Source organism: Gasterosteus aculeatus, chromosome 17 (genome assembly GCF_964276395.1).
Source record: "Gasterosteus aculeatus chromosome 17, fGasAcu3.hap1.1, whole genome shotgun sequence".
Taxonomy (NCBI): domain Eukaryota; kingdom Metazoa; phylum Chordata; class Actinopteri; order Perciformes; family Gasterosteidae; genus Gasterosteus; species Gasterosteus aculeatus.
Window position 1 is genome coordinate 8,190,325 of NC_135705.1, and position 20,277 is coordinate 8,210,601.

The 20,277-nt window shown below is 48.3% G+C and overlaps 2 protein-coding genes across 5 annotated transcripts; both read right to left on the bottom strand.

The window, feature by feature from the left end:
- Window positions 1-1,067: 1,067 nt before the first annotated feature.
- Window positions 1,068-12,198, bottom strand: sxph (saxiphilin). 3 transcript variants are annotated; one of them, XR_005714617.2, is made up of 17 exons: window positions 11,990-12,198; window positions 6,600-6,763; window positions 6,124-6,223; window positions 5,856-6,032; window positions 5,567-5,729; window positions 5,415-5,479; window positions 4,712-4,869; window positions 4,417-4,603; window positions 4,188-4,336; window positions 3,999-4,089; window positions 3,358-3,405; window positions 3,070-3,252; window positions 2,547-2,694; window positions 2,306-2,388; window positions 2,034-2,240; window positions 1,544-1,717; window positions 1,068-1,448 (listed from the first exon to the last, which is right to left on the bottom strand). XR_005714617.2 is itself a non-coding variant. In XM_040204958.2 (17 exons), exons 1-17 carry the CDS (start codon window positions 12,042-12,044, stop codon window positions 1,405-1,407), a joined length of 2,187 nt encoding a protein of 728 aa, XP_040060892.2. In that variant the 5' UTR covers window positions 12,045-12,198; the 3' UTR covers window positions 1,068-1,404. The 3 variants fall into 3 exon arrangements, 1 of the variants encoding a protein (XP_040060892.2); XR_005714616.2 differs by having other exon boundaries at window positions 1,544-1,730; XM_040204958.2 differs by having other exon boundaries at window positions 1,544-1,730; window positions 2,034-2,218.
- A 229-nt stretch (window positions 12,199-12,427) lies between these two features.
- sfi1 (SFI1 centrin binding protein) lies at window positions 12,428-20,200 on the bottom strand. Of its 2 annotated transcripts, none has more exons than XM_040204946.2 (31): window positions 19,554-20,200; window positions 19,399-19,470; window positions 19,158-19,268; window positions 18,993-19,087; window positions 18,781-18,898; window positions 18,586-18,688; window positions 18,313-18,469; window positions 18,033-18,194; window positions 17,857-17,927; window positions 17,680-17,772; window positions 17,505-17,602; window positions 17,282-17,348; window positions 17,033-17,163; window positions 16,848-16,929; window positions 16,573-16,751; window positions 16,408-16,483; window positions 16,151-16,246; window positions 16,001-16,077; window positions 15,823-15,925; window positions 15,642-15,738; window positions 15,304-15,464; window positions 15,153-15,227; window positions 14,738-14,812; window positions 14,454-14,630; window positions 14,166-14,371; window positions 14,000-14,071; window positions 13,665-13,917; window positions 13,498-13,582; window positions 13,321-13,414; window positions 13,144-13,243; window positions 12,428-12,681 (listed from the first exon to the last, which is right to left on the bottom strand). In XM_040204946.2, exons 1-31 carry the CDS (start codon window positions 19,715-19,717, stop codon window positions 12,520-12,522), a joined length of 3,612 nt encoding a protein of 1,203 aa, XP_040060880.2. In that variant the 5' UTR covers window positions 19,718-20,200; the 3' UTR covers window positions 12,428-12,519. The 2 variants fall into 2 exon arrangements, with proteins under 2 accessions (XP_040060880.2, XP_040060879.2); XM_040204945.2 differs by having other exon boundaries at window positions 17,857-17,930; window positions 19,554-20,166.
- Between the last annotated feature and the right edge of the window lie 77 nt (window positions 20,201-20,277).

Sequence of the window (20,277 nt, forward strand, 5' to 3'; positions counted from 1 at the left end):
CACCAACCAAGATCTTTGCCACTGTGATAAGATGTGAGCTTTACATGTTTTAGGTTTACTTTTGATGCCAATATTTCATGTTTACTTGGAATAAATATGTATTACAGTATGGATACAATTGTCTGTGTGTTTTTCCCCCTGCATAGATATGCAACACTGGTAGGAGTTGTTTAAAAATCAACACTCTTTGGAGTGATTTCATAATCAACGTAGTGTAAAGTAGGTTTAACACTGGAAAGGTTATTTCTTTTATAACTCTTTAGTGTTACATGTGAATAACACTATGGGTGTTACTTCTTACATAGTGTAAAACTTGATTGACACTTCTTAGAGTTAATATTATTACACTACACTGCACCTAGTGTAAAATTTTAACTCTTACCAGAGTAAAATTGACTCTGGAAATTTAACTCTGTGTTCAGTGTACATTTAACACTCTGTAGATAGGGACCATATGTTCACTGAGGTAGTGTTAAAATTGACTCTTTAAGTGTTGTATTAACACTGGCGATTTTACTGTGTATGACATATATATATATATTAATCTATCCTTTGAAGCTACACTAAATCCATTTCATTCTTGATGATAAATTTTGGTGCAACATTAAAATTAATTGTATTTAATATTCTTAACAATTATGGTACCAAACAACAATTTTCTATGAAGTGAGGTGCAGGAGTGATTTCTACCCGACCCAGAGAGTGAACACAGGGCAGTGCAGTCAATGCATGTTTGTGCATGTCAGTGTGCTCCCTGGTCAATGCACTCACATGACGCAAACCAAGAGGATCACCCACGTTAGTGCCCCCCCACCTCAGGTAAACAATGATTGTTAGCACCATTAGTTGGGAGCTGTAATCTCTCGGTCAAGATTTTGAGAGGCTATCAAAATCCTCCTAAACCTGTATTGTACTGCACCAATTTCTTTTGATTTAAGACATGGTGTTATATTGTACAAATACATAATGTACTATTCCTAGTGTATTTATTTCCTGTAGAGTTTGAGATTTATCCCATCAAACCGAAGATTCTGTACACATGTTTTAGAGCTCCTTCAAGACTAATGCACATTTATAAACATTTATTTGGCATCACCATACATCTTGTGTTCCCAATCTCACACTTTTGTTTATATGTATTAACAAATGCAATGCAATTGGTGGATGTAAAAAATGTGACCACATGGTTACATATTCCACACACATCTATTTTACACCCATATTTTTGCCATCACACCTCACAACAAGTTACATGGCATCTGAAAGTTGATTTTCTCCATCCGTTGACATCTGTATTAATAGGAATAAAGGCTGAAGAATGCAGTTGACGGTTTGCAGACATCGGAGAAGATCGTGGACAAAGGGTTGAACCACTGAAGTAGCAAATTCAAAAGCAACTGTCCATTAAAACATGCTGCACACGTCCTGATTACAAAACTCCAAGATATCTGTTACAAGAAAAATACAGGTAGACATTAGAATTTTCAACATCTGTGCGCAGTAGTTTGGTCAATCAAGCAGCTCTATGTGATTGCAGTCGTACCAGAGTGTGTGCAGTTGAAGGCCGTTTCTGCTTGACTGTAAAACTCCTCTCCGAGGATGGAGCGGTAGTCCATGTGGCTCGTGTGTACAAAACACTGAGTGGCATCTTTGAACAGCAGATCACTTTCTCCATATTGATGAGACTCAAAGAGCTTGAACTCGGTGTTTGGGTTGGCTGCAAAGGTTTCCTATAAGGTTCAACATGATCACACTCCACTATTCATTTCAGATTCAAATCAATCATGTCAATCTTATTATAACTAATGAAAATATCTTGTAGGGCCGCTTGTGTTTAGATAATGTGATATTCTAGGATACCCGTCTTTCTTTTTTGTTTATTTGTATATTTCTCAAAGTAAATCATCAAACTGTGACAAATAAACCTGTCCAAAATGCAACTTTAAGGATTGGTGGTTTGCATACGGTGTAAACAGACAACCTGATCGGAAACTCGTCCCTTTAATAAAAAAAACCTGTTCACATAAGCTGACCTGTGACTTCATGAGGAAGTCGTACACTCGTGCCGTGAGCACCGGTCGTGTCATGACGGTGTTTGGTGGGATCACCCCGAGGTTACAGCTTTCCCACTCCGACAGCGGAGCCCGACGACCATCGGCACAAAGCAGCTCGTAGTCCGATGCCGTCCACCCGTCTGCCCAACCAGTGGAACTCAAACCTGCAACCAGACATACCGGCACCTAATGAACACGATGACGTCGGTGTGCGTTAGGTCACGTCACAATGTAATCCAGGATCATCTCACTCAGGATGTTTGCAAGGAGGTTGTGTTGCTCGAGGAACGCCACGTCGCCATAGCTTTTACCACTGGGATCTCCAACCAGACACCTAGGAACAATGAGCCAAGGGTTAAGGGTCAGGAGTTATCGGGATAAATAAATCCCAAACTGTCACACAAAAGATATGTAACCTTTATAAAAAACTGTGGACGCTCCACACCATCAATTGGTCACCAGCAGAAAGCTTTTGTTCAGGTAAGCACCTACCTTAATGCCCCCATGTTGCCGTAGTAACGCTCATTGTGGTTGTCAGCGCAGCGTTTGGTGGCAGCCTCCCCGGTGCCTCCCAGACACACTTTACACAGATTCCCCAGAGAGCCAGGGAGGCAGCCTTTCCAAAACACGTCGTTGTACACTGAGGAAAATACGAGGTGACAAACTGCAGCTCCACTGTGTCTGTTTGTGTGTCATATGAGATTTAAAAATACCAACAGCAGAATGTGTAAAGAGGTCAAGAGGTCACAGCACCCAGAGAAGAGATAAAACAAAACTATTGATTTCTCTTTGGTCATTTTGTGGTTATTTTGTGTCCTTTGTAATTGTTTTGGACCTTTTTATAGTCCTTGTGAGTCTCTTTGCAACTAATTCCATCGCCTTCCACTCATTTCTTGTTGAACTCGGATAGTTTCTTTATGATTATTTTGGTTCTCTTTCTTTAGTCTGGAGTTCCCACCTCGTCGGTACGCATCTCTTTGATTGACACGTTGCACGTAAGCCACTGAAACAGTACCTTGGTTTGGATCACAGGGGGTGCTGCTGTTGTGCTCCGGGCTTAGTGTGTGTCTGTGGGGCAGCAGCCAGCCTGCGGGGCTGTACATGTGGCCCAGACAGCAGCGGCGGCCTCCAAGGTTCCCCATGAATACGTTTCTATTGGAGCGCTTTGCCACCGCAACGCCCACCACCGAGGGCAACGCTGAAGAGAGACGTCACCAGATGCCAAGGTTATTGTGTGAAAGGTGCCGTGTGAATCAAATGTTTTATGATTGTTGCCGGTTGTTTGTTCACTGTGCGGTCGTACCGCCTGTCTCTCGGGGAGTTGATCCCTCAGCAGGGACACATTTCCCTCCTGAAGGGCAGAGAGAACACAGTGCAAACAGATCAATGTCTGACTCAATGAAGAATAGGAGTGCAGACAATGTAATGATAATTAGGCAAGATTCCATGTATGTGTAGTAAGCATACATCACGATTTCTATTTTGTTGGTTATTGTCATCATCCGTTATACATTTTACCATCCTAGTCAGCCACGGCTTCTCCGTTCAAAGTTCTGTTGTGAAAATTGCCTTATTATTCCTAATATTACATTACTATTTCCACAAATCAAAATAAAAAAGAATAATGCAGAAATAACATTTTGGGAGCACAATGAAACAGGAAAAGAACCACAACATTTCCCCAGGTCTTCAAATGGCTAAAGAAAATTCACAGAAGTAATATAGTAAAACATCTTAATGACTGAGCAGCTGAAACCAGCAAATATTTTTTTTCTCGCGAATGTCTTAAAAGACAAATAACTCATCAACAATATGATATTCAGGGATAATGACGACCATTAGTTCAAAATATAGTTAGAGTAAACAACCGACGTGTCACTATGTGATTGTGGAGATGCCTGCGTGTTGTGAGTGAGTGTGTTTGGAGAGTCTAAGCAGCCTCACCGTAATATTCTGTTACTACTGGGACAAGACCACATTTTCCCGCGATGAAAGAGTGAGTTGCATCCAGCGAGACGGCGTCCACCTCGTCCCTCTGTAGAAAGGTAGTTGCAACAACTTTTTTTTTTTTTCAGGTCTTCTTGAATCGTAACATCCCAGGTTCGCGCAATTTGCGCTACTCAAATGACTTGCCTTAATTTTCTCGATACAGTCACGCATAGAGGCGGCGCTCACGCACACCAGCGGGTCTGACTTAATACTGAGGGCCCACTGCTCACATTTCTTCTGCTCTGCATGGCTGATACAGCACCACCGTACAACACTGTCCTCCAGCGAGCTCCCTGCTCACACACACACACCGGCTCGATGAGCTCACAAGAGAAGTCAGTTGTTAACAAAGAACAAATGTGGATATAATCACCTTCATGTCCAAGACCTTTGAGGAGTGCCACATAATCCAGCCCAAGCACCTGACTGACATCCATGTCGTCCGGCACGACGGCGAGTTTATCCGTCACATCTCTAAAGAGAAGGTCGTTTTCTCCAAAAGAAGAGGAGTTGAAGAGTTGGAAGCGCCGTCTCTCTCTCCCTTGTTGGCCAAACAACATCTAAGCAACAACAAAGAACCCTTTAAGAATATTCTATCTGAAAGCAAAGCCGTTGATATTTCCTTGGCAAAGGTGGGCGGGGAAACCTGATGAAACAAAAATAATTACCTGTACCGTTACCAGAAATTTGCGGGCAATCTTGCGAAAGTTAAATCTGGTGACCGTGCCGCCTCCGGGACCCCGTCCCAGATTACAGTTTCTGTATTGACTGAGGGGAGCCTGTGTGCCATCTGTGCATAGCAGCCTGAACTCATCTCCATCACTGCCTGAGAGAGCAAACGGAATATGAAAAGTCATCAGGATGTTGTGTAGTTATTATCATAAAAGTTAAAAAATATTAAAAGATAAAGTGCACTAGCGAACACTTTGTCACTTGTTCGCTAGGGCACTTTATCTTTTAATATTTTTTAACTTTTTAAATATTTTTAATTTTAACTTTATTCTCTTATTTTATACTAACCCATAGCCTTATTCTACTAACCCATTGCATTAGCATTTCATTTTATTTTATTACTTGTGCACTGCTGTCTTGTTGTCCATTGTTACACTGTCTACTGTCATGCACCAACCGCCAAGTCAAATTCCTTGTATGTTTGACATATTTGGGCATTAAATGTTTCCTGATTCCTGATCAAGCAGCTGTTTCCTTCCAAAGGTTTTCTACCGAACTGACTGCATATTATTTGAATCTATCAATGACAGTTGACGTTGAAATATCTTTTACAACCAAGACATAGTGATCCTCAAATTGTAATATTTAAGTTCCCATTTAGACTCCTACCGTTTCACTATCAAACGTTTCACTATCTACCTTCAATACTTTCAAGAGCTAAATGGTCCACGAAGGCAACATCTCCCGCCCCGCTCCTGAGACATCTGCAGAAGAAAAGCATCAGAAGAACTCTGTGTAAATGCTGGACATGTTTAAAACACGGCAACGCTGGCATGGAAGTTGAGCGCGACCTGAGGGCCCCTTGGCTGTTGTAGAAGGGCTCACTGTGGGACGTCTCGCAGTGGTAATTCTTCTGCCGAATGTAAGACTTCTGGCCCTGACACAGGGAGCACAGGGCCGGTGCGACGGCAGCAGCTCCGGGAACACAGCTGGCACTGAAAAAGGAACTGACATCTGGTCGAAGGCGCAGAGAGACAAGTCAGGGGAGGGTGGAAACCCAGAAACTGCCAGAATAAAAAACACAAAGAAGAAGAAACTTCCACATTGCTCCTCACTGGCGGCTCATTATAATCGCATCACCCTGACTGAGCGGCTGCTCCTTCGACCAGCTCAGGTAGTTGCGGGACAGCAGGAAGCCGAGGGGAAGACTCCATCCAGCCGTCCACCGGACCCCACTGTGACAGCTCCTCAGGCCCCTCAGGGAGCGTATGTCCAAACTGCTGTTTCTCACCACAGCCACAGACAGGATGCAGCCTCCTGTGGGACCCGCCGTACACACACTGGTTTTACCGGTTTTGGACACTGGTGCGAGAGCCGAGAGCGCCTCAGGAATCTGATGTAAACCCACCGTCGCTGTAAATCTCTTTGGCGATGGTGACAAGGCCAAACTGCTTCACAGCCGAATAAACTTCTCCTGCGTCTAACGTCACCATATCGGCACGGTTTGCCTTCAATAAAAAAATAAACACAAAGACTTTTAGTGAAAAGAGGACTTCAGGAAAAGCTCACAAACTAACTAAAGTAAACAGGTTGGCATCAACAAACTGATACCTTCTTTTGGGTATCAGCATATACCAAAAGCCACGTTTAAGTCTCCATCACATCAAACGTCCATCAGGCAGCATTAGCTAAGCCCATTCACTTTTTTAAAAAAAAATATTTTTTTATTGGGATTTGCAAACTCAAATGTCGGTATTGGCCTCATAAATCCAGTACCACTCAAGCGCTGAGCCTTTTTGGCCTCATTAAGTGTTACACCTTTCTGTTCGGTTGCCACTAGGGATTCAAACGATGACACGGCCTTTAAGGTGAGAGGTGGCTCACCCTGATCCTGTCGATGCAGTCGGTGGTGCTGGACGCTCGTATGCACGAGAGTCGGGCGAACGCAGCCACTGCGGCTGGCGGCAGCGCCGCCACCAGAGCCTTGGCTAGTTCTGCACACTTCTTCTGTTCGGGATCTGACACTGTGCACCACCGCATCTTCTTAGCTGACACGACACAAATAGCCCACACAAGTTCATTAATCAGAAGATGACAGAATTGGTTTGTAACAGGTTGGTCCTCTGGGGGGGTCTTGGAATGACGGGCACGAGGCAGTCAGGTCCATTGTAAATGGTTTTTTATTCGTATTTCCATACAAACACACACAACAACAACACCGGCTCCAGCCTCCTCGCCTCGCTCCCCTGCTGTCGCCGGATCTCTCCTACTTAAGAGAAGTATATTGATTACTGATTCACATCAGCTGAGGCCAATTGCCTCCCCCGGCACCGTTCCCTGAACCACTCCCTTCTCAGTCCCCCCCTGCAGCTGAGCCAAAACCACGCCCGCCACCACATACCCCCACCGCCCGACTTAGGCCGGGGAGCCATCCGGCCGAACCTACTCCCCCCCCTCGCCCTCGAGAGGGCGGGAGAGGAAGTCCGCCACGACCATCTGCGCCCCCGGCCTATGGACCACCTTGAAATTAAAAGGCTGTAGAGCCAGATACCACCGAGTGATCCGGGCGTTAGCATCTTTCATGCGGTGGAGCCATTGGAGCGGGGCGTGGTCCGAACAGAGGGTGAATGAGCGTCCCAGGAGGTAGTAGCGTAGGGAGTCGACCGCCCACCGGATGGCCAGGCACTCCTTCTCTACTGTGCTGTACCTGGCCTCCCTCTCGGCCAGCTTCCTACTGATGTACACCACGGGGCGGTCCACCCCCCCCACCTCCTGGGACAAAACGGCCCCCAGCCCCCTGTTCGACGCATCGGTCTGCAGAATAAAGGGGAGAGAGAAGTTAGGAGTATGAAGGAGTGGTTCCCCACAGAGAGCCTGTTTTACCTTCTCAAACACCTGCTGGCACTGCTCCGACCACTGGACCGGATCTGACGCACCTTTCCGGGTCAGGTCGGTCAAGGGGCTGGTGAGGTCCGCGAAGCCGGGGATGAACCGCCTGTAATACCCCGCCAGCCCCAAGAACCGCCTCACCTCTTTTTTGGTCTTGGGCCGCGGGCAGGCCGCGATAGCAGTCGTCTTGTCCACCTGAGGGCGCACCTGCCCGCCCCCCAAGTGGTACCCCAAATACCGTACCTCCACCCGTCCAACCGCACACTTCCCCGGGTTGGCGGTGAGCCCCGCCCGTCCCAGCGCCTCCAGCACCGCGCCCACCTGCCGCACATGCTCCGCCCAGGTGGTGCTGTGGATAATCACGTCGTCCAGGTAAGCGGCAGCATATGCCGCGTGCGGACGCAGCACCCGATCCATGAGACGCTGAAACGTGGCCGGGGCCCCAAACAGCCCAAAGGGAAGTGTGGTAAATTGGTACAAACCGTACGGGGTGGAGAATGCCGTTTTCTCCTTGGACTCTGGCGACAGAGGAATCTGCCAGTAGCCCTTGGTTAAATCCAGTGTCGTGAAGAAACGTGCAGTGCCTAGCCGGTCCAGGAGTTCGTCGACCCGGGGCATTGGGTAGGCATCGAACCGTGACACGTCATTCACCCTGCGATAGTCCACGCAGAACCGTACAGATCCATCCTTCTTAGCCACAAGGACGATGGGGCTGCACCAGGCACTGTTGGACTCTTCTATTACCCCCAACTCCAACATACTCGCCAATTCCCTCCGAACCACTTCTTTCTTGTGTTCGGGCAACCTGTAGGGTCGGGACCTCACTGTCACGCCCGGGGGCGTCTCGATACTGTGAACTATGAGGTCGGTCCGGCCTGGCAAGGGAGAGAACACATTAGCAAACCGCTCCTGCAACCTGGCAACGTCCGCCCTCTGGCTCTCGGAGAGATGAGCGTCTCGAGGGAGCGAGGTATGATTACCTGCTTTTGGAACCTCCGGCCCCAGCTCCTCCCCTTCAGATACCGCAGAGACCAGAGAGACGGACTCCACCCCCCTCCAGGCTTTCAGGAGGTTCAGGTGGTATATCTGTGTACCCCCGCCCCTGTCAGACCGCACCACCTCGTAGTCGACGTCCCCCACCTGCCGTGTGACCTCGAAGGGCCCTTGCCACTTGGCTAGGAGTTTAGAGTTGGAAGTAGGAAGCAATACAAGTACCTTTTCTCCCGGTGTGAATCGTCGCAGCCTGGCCCCTCTGTCGTACAGCCGTTGTTGTCGCTCCTGGGCCTGCAGCAAATTCTCTCGTGACATCTGGCCCAGTGTGTGGAGTTTTGCTCGCAGGTCCAGGACGTACTGGATCTCATTTTTGCAGGGGCTCGGACCTTCCTCCCAGTTTTCTTTAATCAGGTCCAGCACCCCCCGCGGCGTCCTGCCAAACAAAAGTTCAAAGGGAGAAAATCCCGTGGAGGCCTGGGGGACCTCCCGCACTGCAAACAACAGAGGGTCAAGCCAGTGGTGCCAATTACGTTCATCGTCGCTAATAAATTTACGGATCATGGACTTCAGAGTCTTATTCATGCGTTCCACCAGCCCATCTGTCTGCGGGTGGTACACGCTCGTACGAATGGACTTAATGCCCAGTAACCCGTAAAGTTCTCTCAGTGTGCGCGACATGAACGAGGTGCCCTGGTCAGTCAGAATCTCCTTAGGGATTCCAACTCGGGAGATGACCTGAAACAGAGCCTGCGCGACGCTCTTTGCAGAGATATTGCGCAACGGCACTGCCTCCGGATACCGCGTTGCGTAATCCACGAGAACCAACACAAAGCGATATCCGCGTGCGCTCCGGTGAAACGGCCCGATGAGGTCCATGCCGATCCGCTCGAACGGGACCTCCACCAACGGCAGAGGACGCAACGGCGCCCTCGGAATGGCCGGAGCGTTCACTAACTGACACTCCGGGCAGGACGCGCACCGGCGGCGCACGTCCCCCCGGATGCCTGGCCAATAAAATCGGGTCATTATCCGGTCTAGCGTTTTCTCGTATCCCATGTGACCAGCCATCGGGTTATAGTGAGCCGCCTGGAAGATAATTTCCCGGCGGCTTTTTGGCACCAGCAACTGTGTGTTTTCCTGCCCCGTCTGAGTGTCACGACTCACTCTATACAGTCTGTCCCTAATCAATGAAAAGTGCGGAAATGACTGCGCTGCGTCAGGGCGCACCAGGTGACCATCAATACGTATCACTTGGTCGTAGGCTGAGCGTAGGGTATCGTCACGAGACTGTTCGAGTGGAAAATCTTCCATGGAGCGAAACTCTGGAGCCGGCGGAGTCTCTACAGGAGGCTCCGCTGGCTCCCCCTCCCCGTCTGCAGCGTCGGACGACCCCGCGTCACCGCTGAGCACAGCACACATCTCGCATAACCCTGTCGGTCGTGAACGCACCCCCGTAGCCCCGCCCATTAACTTACCAAACCCCGGCCAATCTGTACCTAAAATGACGGGGTGCGTCAGGTGGGAGCTAACCGCGACCTTCATTCTATGCTTTTTCCCCGCATATCTAATTTCCACCGATACCACAGGATACTCGTGAACATCCCCATGCACACACCTTATTCTCACCCGGTCTGCCTCCACCAATGCCCCCGGACGAACCAGGCTCTGATGAATCATAGACTGCGTGCAGCCCGAATCCACCATCGCCTGGCGTGTACCCCCCTGGATTCTTACCGGAACGCGGTACGTCGCTCCCGGACCGGGGGAGGGTGCCGGAACGCCGGCAACTCGGATCACCTGTCCCACCTCCCTCAGCGGGCACTCTCTCCGGAGGTGACCGAGCCGCCCGCACCTCCAACACTCCTGCCCCGGCGCTTGAGAACCTCTCTGGGGGTCGGGAAGGGTGCTCGAGTTCCCCGAGGTCGGTGGGTCGTGGGCAGGGGAAAAAGGCACCAGCCGCGGAGCCGGCCTGGGTCGCGGCGCAGCTCCTGGTCCGGCCAACGCTGGCGAATTCTCCCAGTCACTCTGCCCGTTGGGATGCACCGCCAGATGGTCCTCCGCCAGGGTGATGGCTGCCTCCAGGGTCGTCGGACGGTGGCACCGGACCCACGCCGCTGTCCTGGCCGGGAGCCCCTCCCCGAACTGCTCCAGCACCACTCGCGTCAACACCCCTTGGACGCCTCCAGCGCTGTCTGGCTGCAGCCACCTCGTGGCGGCATCTCTCAGCCGCTGGCCGAACGCGAACGGGCGGTCCCCGGGCCCCAGCCTGGCTTCGCGGAATCGCCGGCGGTGGTCTTCCGGCGACAGCCCCAGTCTGTCCACCACAGCCTTTTTAACGGTGGCGTAGTCACGCCGCGCCGCCGGTGGCAGCCCCATGGCCGCGATCTGCGCCTCCCCGGTCAGGAGAGGTAAAAGCCGGACCGGCCACTCCCCCCCTGGCCAGCCGCACGCCTCCGCCGCCGCCTCGAAGGTCTCCAAGAATGACTGGACGTCGTCGTCCCCAGTCATTCGCTGCAGCGTGAGCCCGGCGAACGCAGCGGATCTCTGCGTCAGCGGCGCGGCCGCGGGCTGCGGCACCAGCTGTTCCAGCGCCCGGGCCTGTCTCTCCACCTGGGCTTGGAGCGCCGCCAGGAATTGCCGGTTAGCCTCTGCCTGCTCCTTCTGGACGGCCGCCAGCTCTCCGATCATCTGGCCGAGCGCCACAAGCGGTTGGGTCGGCATCCCCTGCCGGTGTCCGTCAGCCGTCATTTCCTCCCCCCAGCCAAGTTGGGCGCCACTGTAACAGGTTGGTCCTCTGGGGGGGTCTTGGAATGACGGGCACGAGGCAGTCAGGTCCATTGTAAATGGTTTTTTATTCGTATTTCCATACAAACACACACAACAACAACACCGGCTCCAGCCTCCTCGCCTCGCTCCCCTGCTGTCGCCGGATCTCTCCTACTTAAGAGAAGTATATTGATTACTGATTCACATCAGCTGAGGCCAATTGCCTCCCCCGGCACCGTTCCCTGAACCACTCCCTTCTCAGTCCCCCCCTGCAGCTGAGCCAAAACCACGCCCGCCACCACATGGTTATTTGTCAACTGTGCATTATTTGGTAAGAGTAGCAGATCTTTTATTTATCTAGGAATTCATTCAGAAAATCCCAAACAAACGGAATTTTGTTGAACCGTTAAATTATTTCTACATCTAAAGTGTCCGAATCAACTTGAATAATTGCCACAAAAATCTCCACAAAGAAGGCAGCAATCTTGCCCTCGACATCAAGTCAACATCTACAAAAGAATAGAAATATTCTGGACGTTTCACAATGTGACTCAATATAAACATGAATACAAACAATACATGACGTAACTATAAAGGTAACAAACAAGTTCAGTTACATAACTCACCCCGGATGCAGCAGAAAAAGATGAAAAAGAGTAAAACAGCATGTAGTCCTCGCATTCTGCCCGGGCGTAAATCAAAGATTCCTTCAAATCGGTTCGTCTGTTGTCTGCAGAGCTCAACAGACAGCTGTCCTTTCGGTCAGTCGAAAAATCCCTGAAACTCCTGCGTAGCTTTTCAGAAGTGTTTAACGGATGACAATGAAACCTATTGTGCAAGGGCTCCTCTGAAAACAGTTAAGTGATTTTTTCCACACATATGGAAATATTTAGCACCATCTGTCAACAGAACGGCCTCTATCCAATGGTTGCACAGGTTTTAGGTGTAACCGTCACGGTGAAAGCCGCTTAAAGGCCCTTTGCCGTAATGTTTTTGGATTTGCTCATTCAATACAATTTATATGGCATTCAACAGAAATAAAAAGAAACATGTAGACGTCAAGATTTTTTTTTATATAGTATGAATGTTTATTCTGAAATCTGAAAAAGCAGTTCAATTATTTTTTCAGGCTTCATTTTAACTTAAGAAATGTGATCTAAGCAGATAATGTAGTAAACACAGAACAATCCGTTTCCATCTCTTCTGTTTTCTGGTGAAACAACGTTTTCTGTATCAGCTGGATCCTCTTTGCATGAAGCAACATTGTTGGTTTCCGTTCAGCCAGTTCAGCGGACAGGCCGTCGATGCGCTCCTCCAGCTGTCAACATCGAAAACATCAACTGTGTCACCAGCAAAATCATTTTGAGCGTCCGTGACGTCATGTTTGCTTCCCCTCGAGGGACCTCCGATGTGGGCTTTTTACAGATAATGATGATGATTCATTGTTCATACGAACACCAACGGATGAATCATTGAAGCGATGAGTGATCAGTGATTTGGGATGTCGCCTTGAAATGACTTTCCTCATGACCAGCACCTCACAAGCCTGACACTCTCCATGATGAAATACTGTAAACTCGGTCAGCTACATTCACAGTCCCCTCACTTTCCATCTGACCAAGACATTTCATCTTTTTAGTTTTGATTTGGTTGTAGCGAGAATTGGTTAAGTACCTACAGATGAAGATGTGCTAAATTGGGCTGTCGTTCTGTTTGCAGCATTTATAAGAATTGCTCCCAATCTAATAAAAACAGCAACAGAATGATCTCATCTTCTTACCTCTTTCAACTCTTGACACACAGCATTTTTTTCCATTTCTTCTTCCTTTCCACTGGTGTGCAGCCAGCTTTTTAAAACCTCTTTTAGTCTCTGCCATGCCCTGAGTCAACACACACAATCAAACATCACACAGCGTGAACTGTCACGCAGAAGAAACGTTTGTCACAGATTTCCTACCGGAGCTGCTTCCTGTCTTGTTGGTATGTCACCATGTCCAGCTGAATTCTGAGCAGTTCTCCGGTCAGCGCTGAAGTTGCTCGCTGACGAACACCTTGAAGAAGCCCAAAAACAAAACTTGATTGGTATTTGTGATTTAATATAGTGAATACAAATATAAACCTGCAGGTATCGTGCCTGAATCAGCTGAAGGATGTTGTTCAAACAGAGGAACGAACTGATGAGGAGCTTCTCCAAAACACGAGCTGTACGTCTTCCCCATCTTGTGAAAAAAAAAAGCAGACGTTATAACCAGGCGAGTCACTTCATTTTTCTTTGAACACGTTCCAACAGGAGACTTTTACCAGATCTCTGGTCACAGAGGTCATGAAAGCGGAAGGCGGTAAAAGAGCGTCTTGGCTCTGGCGTTCCCGAGGAAAGCCCACGGCGGACATGTTTGGCCCAGAGGGCGACGGGTTGGACGGGACGCCGCTCTGACGCGTGGAGGGAGGACGGAGGCAGGCCGTCGCTGTACGGCGGTCTCCCTCGGCAGGACAATGGACCAGCGAGGCTTTCGGAGGCGCTTCAGCGCCACAGCGGGTCGACTGACTTTGGGTGCTGAGAAACACGAAGGAAACTTACGTTGAGTGAGAAATATGATGATCTTAATAAAAGCTAATTTCTAAACTTTTCTTTTTACTTTATTTTCACTAGTGACTCAAAAAGGTCCTCGCAGCGTCTGGGCTGACGTCGAGGCGCACGGCCGAGTAGTCTGTGAGAAATAAAAAAAAGACAAACGAGGTTTACTTTGAGATTGATTCAGAGTGCAGAGCACGGATTCACATTTTTGAGGGGCTCCTACTCACAGCTTGCTCTGGCCTCCGTCTTCAGCTTCCTGCTCCTTGGGGGCAGAAGGGGGTTCGCCCTTCGATCCACATGAGGCCAAACAAAAGGTTACGCTCTTTTGGGGGGATTGCACTTTGACTTCCAGCTCTGTTTTTGGTTTACACAGTGCTCGCCTTTTCCACCGCATGGCGCAACGTTTCACCACCCTGTGGAGATGTCGAGACCTCTGCGGAAACATAGGCAGACTTGATTACAAAAAAAAAACGGGACTCACGTTTGACGTCTGAAGGGACGCAAAGTGAACAAACCTGCTCTTGGCTGTGCTGCGTCAGGCTCGTCGTGAGGTCACTCATGTGAGCGGCATACGTGAGGATGCACGTCACGCCCTCCCTCAGCAGCTGGTCTCTGTAGACCTGAGCCGCTCGGGCCGCCTGCTCTTGTTTCCTCCGCTGCTCTGTGACTTGCAGCCTCCATCCATGCAACACCTGCAGGCAAGTAAAAAAAAAAAAAACAGTTGAGGCTGCGAGCACCAATTTGACAACTCAAAGTGGTCAAGATGGCCGTGTGAGACATTTGTGCAGGGAAGTGTTACCTTGGCCTGAAGAGTGAGGGACCAGTGCCAGAGCGCTCGCTCCGTCTGATTAGCTTCTCTCCGTCTGTGCTGCAGCTGTTTGCAGGAAGGGAACCCAAATCCAAGACATCAAATCACATGCATCGATCTGACAATATTAACTTGTTCCTGCACAACCATAAAAAAACAACATCAACAGAAACAACATCATACAGATGAAACTACCGTTGGCTGAGATTGTTTATTTCAAAAAGGGTTAAACAAGCTTGTATACTTCAATAAAGTTAGCGGAAATGGGAGATAATATTGGATGAATAATAACTAGGAAGAAAAAATAAAGGGTAATGGCCGAGATCACCGGGCGTGTGGTCATTGGTATTGGTCAAGTTACAGAATACAATACAATTTTTTAAGGGGGGGGGGGGGGTAAACAAACCTTAATTTTCCACTGGTCAAAGTACATCTGGTACATCTTTAATCTCAGCAAAAGGATCCCCTGTCGCTTCATTACCTGTGAAAAATTAAAATATTTAAAACTCAAAGTATACAGTGTGGCTTTACTAACTTTACTTTGATAAAGTCACAACCTTGCTTTTTAGAATGTGGTTGTGATGCTCTTTCCAAGCTTTCACTGCTTTTGAAAGGAGTTTGGAGCCATGGTGCCGCCTCGCCTTCTCCATGCACATCCTCTCTCCCCGAGCCTTCCTGCTCTGCGTCTTCCACCGTCTGAACGACTGCAGCAGCCGAACTAAACACAGAAAACATCTAAAAACCTTGGATACACACATATGCAAATGTATATACATTTTTCTGGGTGTGTGTATATATATATATATATATATATATATATATGACGTTCACATAAATTTGATCTGAAACAGAACATATCAATTTGGTCTTGAAAATATACTGCTTGTGTTGTTACCTTGATTCATGGACCTCTGTGCCTTGTTGACTGCCTCCCTCTGCTGGTGTCGCTTAGAAGCTGCACATGCTGTTGCTTCTCTCCAAGCTAGAAACACCTTGACAGATTTAGTGCAAATACAGCAATAAGCAAAGGTTCCCACAACTGAATAGCTAAGAACGGTTGTCACGTGCTTCAGAACCTTAAGGCGAAGGGAGTGCTGAAAGTGACTCTGTGCTCGCTGCTCTTTGAGCCGGACTTCTGTCTGCAGCGCAGCGTTCTCCCTCCAAACACACAGGACCTTCCTGAAGAGACGTCATTCAGGCACAGCTGACGTAAATCATTGAGAGAGACAAATGGGAGCAGGCTGTGTTAAATACCTGAGAAATGTCCGTTTATGTTGCCAGTAAAGCTCCTCTACGTGGCCGTAGATCTGACCCCTCTCCAGGAGGTGTTCCTGTGAATGCAGCAGCAGGGTATCTTTAACATGCCGACCTCAAGAAATCATGGGATTTCAGATGCCCACGTACCTTCCAGGCCACGAACGTGTGCATGAGGAGTTTAACTTCACGGTAACGCTGCATCCGTTTCAGCTTGGCGGTCTTCATTCTCTGGCACTGAACAAACTGACCGGACAGACAAGAGCCATTAACACACACACACACACACACACACACACACACACACAGATCACACTTTTAAACATTGAACCAAAAGTACAGATGCGTAGCAGGTAATCAGTGAAGATGTGTTGTGCAAACTGGCCGAACAAGTACTACGGCGTTACCTTTTTCCATTTTTCAACAGCCAACCTCACGCAGCGCAGGTCACCCTGACGACAGGCCTGCAGCTCTCGGTTTCTCCTGACACGCAGACAAGAGGATTCAGAAATACGTGTTAGTAATTAAACAAACCAGCAGGTTTCACACCACGAGGTTCAAACACACTTCACCTGTCTCTCATCTCGGAGCTGCTGTCCTTCCACCGAGTCATCGTCTTGTGGAGAAGCCTGTGAAGGTACAGGCGGTCTGAGGCTTCTTGTTTCTCACGGTCATTGATGTTCCGCTCCGTCCGTCGCCTCCAGCTGGTCCAGGCTCTATGCAAGCGGCAGCGCTCCTCATGCAGAATCGCCTGGTGGGGCGAGTTACCGGTCAGTGTCTGACTCGCACCTGAGCTCTTAATAGACACGGCGCAGCGGCCTGTGTTTCCTTTCACGGCCGGACGTACCATCCGCTCGCAGAGCGTCCGCTCCCTGTGCTCCTCTGCTCGTCCCCGCCAGGTGTAAAACACAGAGGTGTACCTGCGCTGCCTGAAGACACGGGGGGGGGGGGGGGGGGGATCAAACGATTTGCGTGGAGGCAACGGACGGAAAATATGTCACACTCAAAGTACAAATCGCAGGGTTTACTCACCGGTTGAAGACTTCTGCTTTGTGTTTCATCTGTTTAAAGCGCCTTTGCTGTGAAGTAATCTCAGCCCACAAGGTGAAGCACTTAGGCAACGCGCCTTCAGCGAACCAAACGTCTGCACGGTGCTCCAATTCCTGCGGGAAAAGGTCATATTTTTAGGTTTGTACATTAAACTATATGTACGAGTTATCATATGTCATCCCTCATATTCCGTGTTCATATCACTGCCCTATAAATATTTCTAAAAGATACCTTCATGTGTCTCTGTTTTCTCAGATTCTTTCTCCAGTGGTGAAAACATCTCCTCAACAGAGACGTGCTGTTAAAGAAACAACAAGTCTAAATTTATATCCAAATCACGCAAACAAATTAAAACTTTACATGGAATCTACCACATGTTTGTAGTCCGGACGCTAAAGCATAAAGCGAAGCGAATATTTTTCCAACTAGGGGAAAGAAATGTAAATAAAAGCACCTGTGGTTAGTCATTGCCATTTCATATAAGGGTCGAAAGCTCTCGTCTTCAGCCTCCTCCAAACGGTCCTGCCACAGCCTCCAATAGTTACGTGTCATCTATGAAAAATAGAAGGTACATTTTTAGAAACGTTAGCTGACACTGTAGCATTAGCATGATGGAGCACTCCAATTACGGATTGATGATAATGTTGGACAGCCATGTTGCTGTTCAGTCGGTGCGCTTTGTTCCTGTTGACGTGAAGAAGAAGCCCCTGCAGTCCCACGTGCTGCAAGAACAAACAACGATCGATACATTGAAGGATTAGGATCTCTACTAATGTGCAGAATACTTAATTTGCTCTTCCGCTTACCAGCAGCTGATGACGATGAGCGTGACTTACAATCCTGTTTCTTTCAGCTTCTTCTCTGCACAACGTAACATCTACTGACAAGTTCAAGAATCACACCACTGTTGTGATCATTATAAGCTGAAACTATCCCTCAATGAACTGAGTTTGGTCGAAAATGAAAAGTGTGCCAAGGATACAAGCTTTCCAGCGCTCCAGTGCTCTGCGCTGGGTAACCCTTACGGCCAAAAGCCCTGCAGCTTGCAAGCGGTCTTCCCCGCTCCGTTTACGATGCAGCGCACTGCTCCACTTCCTCCAGCACATCGCCAACAGACGGAGATGGCGTGCACGCTGTGCCACAGCTACAAATTAGGATTAGTAAGCAAGATTCAAATGAGAACAGAGGTATATAAGTGGTATAGTATGGATGAGCTTGGGGTTTACATCAAATGAAAGGAAAGAAATATGATTTATAATAACCTTGTGACTTTTTCTTTGTTTGCAGGGTAGAGACATAACATTTCCAACGATTCAATGTTTTTCTTTTTAGCAAGAGGATGAAGTGAAGTGCAGCTTTGGATTCTTTCTCTTTCTGGCAACAGGCAGCTGTGTGCATTTCTTTCCAATGAAGCAAAATCTTTGACAGAAAAAAATAAATAAACAGATTGTCAGAAAACGCCACACAAAACGCAGGAAGGAGATCCGCAGTCATCACACATAGTGTTGACAGCACAGTGTTGATTAGGTCTTTACCCGTCTCTGTAAAGTGAGCGCCCTCTGTTTCAGTGCTTGATCCTCTAAAGCTTGAAGGTCCCGATGGCGCTGCAGCCGAGCTCGCCATAATCTCCACGCTGAACTGCACGGGTGAAATAAAGACAACGGCACTGAAAATTGACAATGCACGTGAGAATTATAACTGTTATTTGTATATACGGTGAGTGATCTTACTGTAGGGTTGCACGTCTGCTGTGCTCCAAGGTAGATTCAAGCATTCTATTATTTATTCTCCTCGTTTCGGTGAAAACCTTCCATCGTTCCAAAACCAGACGCATCTGTTGCCTGTCAGCTGTTGAGGATATAATCATACAAAAGAGCCGTTTGTGACACGACCCTTCCCTGAAGCTGGGGTAGATAGACTTTTGTGTGTGCAACAAACATACCGAATGACTGAGCAGCTTGGACTTTGCTCCTTTTTCCTCTTTGCAATGACGTAAAAGTTTGCCAGTTTTGGAATACCAAGTTGTACAGATAATACCTGAAACACACAATGCAGCGTCAGCAGACACCAGCAGGCTCTGTGAGCAGCTGGCCGTGTTTCGTTGTACCTGCGGTGACACTCTGCCCGCAGTGTGAGACTCCACTCCCTCCTGGACGTCCACCACTCGTCTCTCCATTCTGCAAAGACTCGTCTCAGGACCACGGTGTCGTAGTGAGACCTGCGACATGTAATATATCCCCTTGGATTAAGATCACTTAGGGTCAGGTAGCGCATTTGAAAGTGGCAAACGGACATTTAAAGAGAAATCGTTTTTCTTTTTGGATGACTTAAAAGGTCGAACACGTTACTTGGCTTTATGGGGAAGGAGTCGTCCAAAAGTGTTCTGCATCCATATCTTCAGGAACTTTCTCGCCAGGTGCCTTAAGTAGTTGAAAAAAGGTTTGTTTAAGTGATCAATGGTAACATACGGGTGGCGGTGCAGTAATTCAAGTGCCACAAGCACCTTATTCTCAGCTCCTTGAGTCTTCCGCCTTTGTTCCAGCAGTATCCAACTCTGTAAGGGAGCTTTCTTGTATGAACTTTGCGGACTTGTTTTCTTTCACCACCAAACCTGACGCTGCTTGGTCGAGGTCTCACTGGTTCTGGCTTTCTGGTGTTACTTTGCATTATATCACACCAGACCGCTTAAGCAAAGAACGGTTAAGCCACAAAATTACGCCAAACATAAACATGAAGCAAATTCACAACGGTAAGAAGTATAAAACAAAAACAACATCCCTCATCGATGTGATTAAGTGCCGCGCGTTTGTTTTTCCGGGTCACGTGACTGCGAGTGTGAATTTAGGGTTTGTTCCAGACACAGCAGTCAACGGCTGAGGGAGTTAAAACAAGGTTTTTAAATGCTGCGCTGAGTTCAGGTAGTCGGCGTTATATGTGTATATCTGGCATGTTTGTACTGTTAAATAATCATTCAAAGCTGTAGCTGGTGGGAATAGTATAATGCCTCATTTTGACTGTAAGAGTATTAAGTGTGACACATTGGTTATCGCTGTGCTAGAGCAACCGCAACTCCTGAAAAGCGGTCTGGAACGAGCCCGAGGTCCTTTGAGTTACGGCGATGCACAATGTCAGTCCTTGACAGCCCGTGAGGGCGGAGCCTTACATTTTCACAAAGAAGCAATGGGAGGCGGCTATGTCTGAGGCACAAATCAGGCAAACCCCAAGAT

Excerpts from the sequence above, each read along its gene's own strand:
- sfi1 (XM_040204945.2), bottom strand. The coding sequence starts at position 19,717 with ATGCAAAGTAACACCAGAAAGCCAGAACCAGTGAGACCTCGACCAAGC. Across the intron at positions 18,689-18,780 it reads AGCAGACGTGCAACCCTACA|TTCAGCGTGGAGATTATGGC; the intron begins GTAAGATCACTC and ends TCACCCGTGCAG. Across the intron at positions 15,228-15,303 it reads ACCACATTCTAAAAAGCAAG|GTAATGAAGCGACAGGGGAT; the intron begins GTTGTGACTTTA and ends AATTTTTCACAG.
- sxph (XM_040204958.2), bottom strand. The coding sequence starts at position 12,044 with ATGCGAGGACTACATGCTGTTTTACTCTTTTTCATCTTTTTCTGCTGC. Across the intron at positions 4,870-5,414 it reads AGCTCTTGAAAGTATTGAAG|GCAGTGATGGAGATGAGTTC; the intron begins GTAGATAGTGAA and ends TTGCTCTCTCAG. Across the intron at positions 4,604-4,711 it reads AATTTCTGGTAACGGTACAG|ATGTTGTTTGGCCAACAAGG; the intron begins GTAATTATTTTT and ends GTTGTTGCTTAG.